We start from the raw sequence: 6,000 nt of genomic DNA, 5'->3' as shown, positions 1-6,000 counted from the left end.
AGCAAATAGCTGGGCAGCCAGATGCTTACAGCAGTGTTTTATTGCTTGCTTCCCCTTTAGCACATGCTCAAAGTTTCACATTCTCTTCCTTCTCTCCTCTCCCCACATCCCCCTGCTCCTATTCCTTCCCATAAACTAAATTTTGAACAGTCAGTTGGCCAAAGCAGCAGATTCCAGAGGGTCTTATTCCAGGCCAAATAGCAATAAAAACTCATTTGGCATATTCAGCTTATTGGGAAGGTAATAAAATTAAGGTTTGCTATTTTGGTATGTCATTCCTCAGCAAGGTACCAATGACTAAGAAAAAACTTCCACTGAGCCAGGGAAGCTGAATGATCACAGCTGATGAGTAACACAACAGGCTTGTTACGATAACAAAGATGGTTGCAAAGCACCTAGAGAAAGCAACTTCTGAACACCCAAATGCACCCACTCCCTTCCCACTTGTGCTAAACCTGAGGAATGAACTAAGGTTAAGCCTGGAGAAAGGTACCCACCCTGCCTCAACTGGCACAACAGTTCTAACAAGAGTTGCCTGCATGGCCAAAACAGCTGCACAGGAAATTAGTTTGCCTTCTCCTGCCAAGCAAGTCTGCCCAACAGTCAAGAATGACTGATAGTGATTGAATTTGGGTTGAACAGTTTCGGTTCATAAAGTTCCCAAAAATATCAATTTGGTTTGGGTCCCAACAGAAGATGAGGTAAAGATGAAAGAGGAAGAACAGGAAGGAGGGTGGGTTGGTTGCTCAGGCACTAATCAGAAAGGAGACTACTATTCATAGACCCTATTCCCCTGAGCATTAAAGTGCAGTTTAACTGGGAAGAAGTTCAGTGGTACAGTCCTGCACTTTGAGTTGTTCTCTCTGCATCACCCACTTCCCTGAATGCTGGATTTGGCAATGAAAAGAAATAATTTTTGTTGTTAGTCAGCAGGGTCTCTGGAGAAGGACTGGGTCTGTGCTGGCTCATACATCATCCAACCTACATGGCTGAACAGGAATACTGTTAGCAGTGTATTACTCATAAGGGACCCGACCTGAACTGCAGCTTCCAAGGACTTCTAAAGTACAAGCAGGGCTCTGGACAAGGCTCATCTTTTTGCCCTGTTTCTATAGTGCTTAGCACAAAAGTCCACAATAAGGGCTGAGAGAGAGCCATAACACAAATAATGAGCTACATTTGCGTGTCAGGTTGTTAATCCCACTCATTTTGTTCAAACTGTGGCACCTTTGAATCAGCTGGGAGAAAGAGATGCCTGAGTTTGCCCCAACTCCATGTCAGTCTTTTATTGTCAAGCACCAGGGAAGGAAAGGCACTCACCTCCTTCCTTGCTGACTCCCAAGCATCCCTTCAGCTCCTGAAGAGAGATTGACTTGTCCTTGTTGAGGTCACAGTAGTCAGTGAAGCGTCGGGCACATTTCTTGGGCTTGGCTTTCTTCTTTACGTAACGCTTGAAAGGCTTCAGCTCCCTCTTGTTGATGTCGTTGCTGCTGTTGTTGTCCAGCTGGCTGAAGTACCAGTGTACCACTCGCTCCTCCAGTGTGTGGCTGGGGTCTGGCTCAGAGAACCTGGAAGATAGAAAGCACAGGCCTGCAACAAATGGGTGCTCTCACCAGCACTGCCCAGGACGTGCTGAGGAGCCAGAGCTGCGCACCAAGCGAGACACACACTATGCTGTATTTAAAGCAGGCACCAAACCCAAGCCTTGCAGTCTCCTCCTTTTAGCTGGGATCTTTTGAGGGAGATAAACTTTTCCTAAAAATGTCCTTTAACATTAACAGATGATGCCAAGAGATTACTGGAGACCGATGCCCCGGCATAGCTCTGGTTCTCCTCACACCAGTTGCTAAAACTTTGCCCTATGCCAGAAGAATCCTCTTTTAGAGGGCAACCTCCATGGTCTTTTTACCCCTTGGATTCCCAGTCAATTTATGAGCAGGAGAGCTGTGAGTGCCAGCTGTCACAGTAGTGTGTGTAATAGCAACCCAGACTTCAGAAAGGGAACCAATTAATTTAATGCAAGACACATTGGCTGTTTAAAAATGTCCTTGGCAAGATGCGACATTCCTGCTGTATCTATTTATACAATCTGAACTCCTGTGCTTGTGTTTTCAGCATATTTAAATGCTTTTCACATCGTTGATTTCTACACAAGAATTCCACAGCAGACAAGCACCGCAAAGCCATTAAAAGCAATGCTAGGGAACCGGTAACTTCAGTTTGTAGCATCACAAGGAGTAAGGAATGAAGCAAGTTTGATGTTATTTGGCTCACATTTTCTTTGTGGACCACAATCACAGAATTGTGGTGGTTGGAAGGGACCTCCAGAGATCATCGGGTCCAACCCCCCTGCCAAAGCAGGATCCCTAGAACAGGTCGCACAGGGAGATGTCCAGACAGGTCTGGAATATCTCCAGAGAAGGAGACTCCACACCCCCCTGGGCAGCCTGTCCCAGGGCTCTGTCACCCTCACTGTGTGAAAGTTTTTCCCCATGTTGGTGCGGAACTTCCTGTGCTCCAACTTGCAGCCATTGCCCCTTGTCCTGTCCCCACAGACCACTGAGAAGAGGCTGGCCATTTCCCCATGTGTCCCACACTTCAGATATTTATAAACATTAATAAGGTCCCCCCTTAGTCTTCTTTTCTCAAGGCTGAACAGTCCCAGCTCACTCAGCCTTTCCTCATAGGGGAGATGCTCCAGGCCCTTAATCATCTTTGTAGCCCTTCTCTGGACTCTCTCCAGGAGATCCCTGTCTTTTTTATACCAAGGAGCCCCGAACTGGACACAATACTCCAGGTGGGGCCTGACCAGGGCAGAGTAGAGGGGGAGGAACACCTCCTTTGACCTGCTGGCCACACTCCTCCTGATGACCCCCAGGATCCCATTGGCTCTCTTAGCCCCCAGGGCACACTGCTGGCTCATGGCCAACCTGTAACCCACCAGGACCCCCAGGTCCTTCGCCACAGAGTTCCTCTCCAGCAGGTCATCCCCAACTCTGTACTGATTCCAGCAGTTATTCCTTCCCAGGAGCAAGACTCTGCACTTGCTTTTGTTGAACCTCATCTGGTTTCTCCCTGCCCAGCTCTCCAGCCTGTCCAGGTCTCGCTGGATGGCAGCGCAGTGTTCCTGCGTGTCAGCCACTCCTCCCAGCTTTGTCTCATCTGCACTTGCTGAGGGTGGATGCTATTCCCTCATCAGGGTCGTCAGTGAAGATGTTAAACAGGACCGGACCCAACACCAAGCCCTGGAGAACACTGCCAGTTACAGGTCTCCAGTCAGACTCTGCAACAACAAACAGTATCAGAGAGATGAGGAAGAGGAGGAAAAGCAAAGCAGCTGAAGATTCACAGAGACTCAATGTCATCACTAAGCATGCACTAGCCTGTGGTACCGTCTAAGCAGCACCTGGTACACTGCAGCAGGAAAGAGGTTATGCCTCAGCGATAGAGAGAACCAGGGAAGAATGTCTTTCTAAAGAGGAATTCTTGAAAATCTGCACTAAGCTAGTCCATCTTTTCTCCATGTGATGAGTGTGCCAGAGAAAACTGAAGTGATGCTGCAGTGAGGCTGAGGCTTGAGCCTTTTTCCTCCCAGAAGTAAAGCATTTCAGTGCATGTGTCTGACAGGGAGTCAGACACACTACACTGGCACTGGTTGCTCTGATGAATTCCAGCAGCCACCTCCAGCTGCTGCCTAATTCCTTCCCCAGCAGTGAGAGTGGGACAGTTGCATGCTGCAGGCAGCCAGCCTCTGGTGGGAGATGGGGAAATATGAACCCAGGTACCTTATAAAATGCACTTTCAGATTGTCACAAAACTTGTTTCAGAAACCAGTAGGATACATAGTGACTGAAAATTTATCCAGTATGACCAGTTTTGTCTCAGACAGCTACCAAGCATGGAAAAACAAAAATGGTCATTTAAATCCCTAGTGAGCGGGAGGGAGAGTATGCAACATGCAAAAAGCAGGCACTGGAGCTCTGGTGGAGGACAGAGATCCCCATTAACCTTCCCCAACAGCTTTTACAAATGATGTTACCCATAGAAAGGTAGCCCCTACCCTGAGACACCAGCATCCTCAAAACAAGTAAGTGCACACAGTAGGGGGCGGCAAATAAACCACATATTCTTTCCTAAGTTCTTACTTGAAACTCTCTCCATTGTTTAGTTCTTAGCTGAGAAGCACCCTGATCAGCATCTCCTTCATGTACAGTGGCATAGCACTGTGGGGGAGGAAAAGGAGGTTGGGAAGAAATTTGGCTGAGTTTTGGGAGCCAAAATACAAGACAAGCAAGCCCCTGGAGTCACCTATTGACAAGCAGAAATTGCAAACATCTCCCCAGGAAGCTGAGGGACTGCATGGATTTTTCAGAGCCTTGAAACTGTATGTGAAGACCAGGATGACAGGAGAGAATAAAAACACACCCTGTGGCTTGTTTTTATGACATGTATGAACAGAGTCATTGGCTTCTGCCCCTTTTGGAAACAAACTGGCTATTGTTTGCAGACCAGCATGTTTCCAACAGCCACAGGGAATTTCTGTATTGCAAGGGACAATATTATGGTTTTTTTTTTCTGAGATAGAGGGATAAAAATTGAGCTTTTACATGTGAAATTCCTCTTATCCACAGATAGGCCTGCATTTTGTTTCCTGAAGGCCCACAACTGGAGAGGCAGAAATGGAGAAAATAGAGTATCTTAGAACCCACAGCAGAAAGACAACAGACAGGAACGCGAGCACGACTGTATCTGCTGAAGAGACACTCAGAAGCAGGACTGCTTTTTCAGTCAGCCCAAGGAGGAGCTCTTAGTCACCAGAAGAGGCAGTAACAGCTCTCTTCAGCACTTCCAATACAAAAATCTGGGAAATCCACAGGCTAATACAAATACATTGAGTAATCAGGTGATGATGTATCAATTTTTGTCACCACACAGACGCTGAGAGTTCATGCTGAAAACCCCAGTGTGCTAACAGAGCTAAAGGGAGTTAAGCTTTGCTGCTGGGACTGTGGAAGGAAGAAAGATAAAGCTATTTCTGGGGTTTCACTGCTTGCTGTTGGCTGGCTTAGCTGGACTGAAGCTCCTGAGATGGTTACCTGCCCTTTCTGATAATTACACAGGAAGGATCCTCAGCATCTTAGTGCAGCCATCTCTCTCTGGTGTAAGAAATAACATGGTACACTAAAGGAGGCTTACATACCATCTATGAAACATGAATTGATGCAACTTCACAGCACTGCTAAGCCACCTAGCTTTGATGATGTGCCAAGACAACCACCACAGCTGCTGGATCAGATGAAATAAATCTGGGGGCTCCGACTGTCCTGCAAGCACAAACTACACAAGAGTGTTCCAAGGGCATTTCTCTCTATTATGTCTCCATTGCTGTCGCAAGAGAAATCAGTCTGCCCTCAGATGGAAGCTTCATTTGTTGTGCAGCCTCTCTCCTCATTCAGACCACAAAGGAATCAGAAAAAACAAGAGAGAACAAAGCTGCTTGGTACATTCTCAACTCCCAACAAAACATCTCTCACTCTGACACCAGTCACACAAAAATCCACTAAATTCCAGTCTCCCACCCCGGTGCTGTAGCTGCTTTGTAAGACCTAGTAAAGACAGACATTACCCAAACACAAACAGCCTTCTCAGTCTTCTCATGTTGACTATGTCACAGCTGTACTTAACTTTCTTCCTAATCGTTCTTCTTTAGCACTGTATGTCAAAATGCTCAATCCGTAAAGAAAGAGTGCTGGGGAACACAGCTCTGTGCAAGCTGATTTTCCAAATCTAACCTGCTATTGCTGGATCACTTCTGTAAGCCAGCAAGTTTAGCTCCATTATGCAGCATAAGCCCACCCACAGTCAAACATTTAAGAGAAGCATGGTCTGTCCTTAACAGCCTAGGACAGAGAACTTGCTCTCTCAGGTTTCTTACAAATTTGTTGGCATCAAGTATGTAGTCTTCTCTAAGCTTTTGCTCCTCCTCCTCCTCCTCCTCCT

General features: G+C 46.8%; 1 protein-coding gene across 1 annotated transcript in view; it reads right to left on the bottom strand.

Moving 5' to 3' along the window:
* Window positions 1-1,090: 1,090 nt before the first annotated feature.
* SMOC1 (SPARC related modular calcium binding 1) overlaps window positions 1,091-6,000 on the bottom strand; it is a gene marked incomplete at both ends in the record, with an annotated part of 115,814 nt that continues 110,904 nt past the window's right edge. Inside the window, 2 exons of the mRNA XM_084263235.1 lie at window positions 1,091-1,143; window positions 1,321-1,568. Coding sequence (XP_084119361.1) covers window positions 1,091-1,143; window positions 1,321-1,568 — 301 coding nt within the window. The remainder of the gene's footprint in view (window positions 1,144-1,320; window positions 1,569-6,000) is intronic.

The sequence above is a fragment of the Gallinula chloropus genome (genome assembly GCF_964237585.1).
Source record: "Gallinula chloropus genome assembly, chromosome: 4".
Lineage (NCBI taxonomy): Eukaryota > Metazoa > Chordata > Aves > Gruiformes > Rallidae > Gallinula > Gallinula chloropus.
The sequence above is the reverse complement of the archived record's forward strand: the minus strand, read 5'-3'. Positions and strand labels throughout refer to the sequence as shown.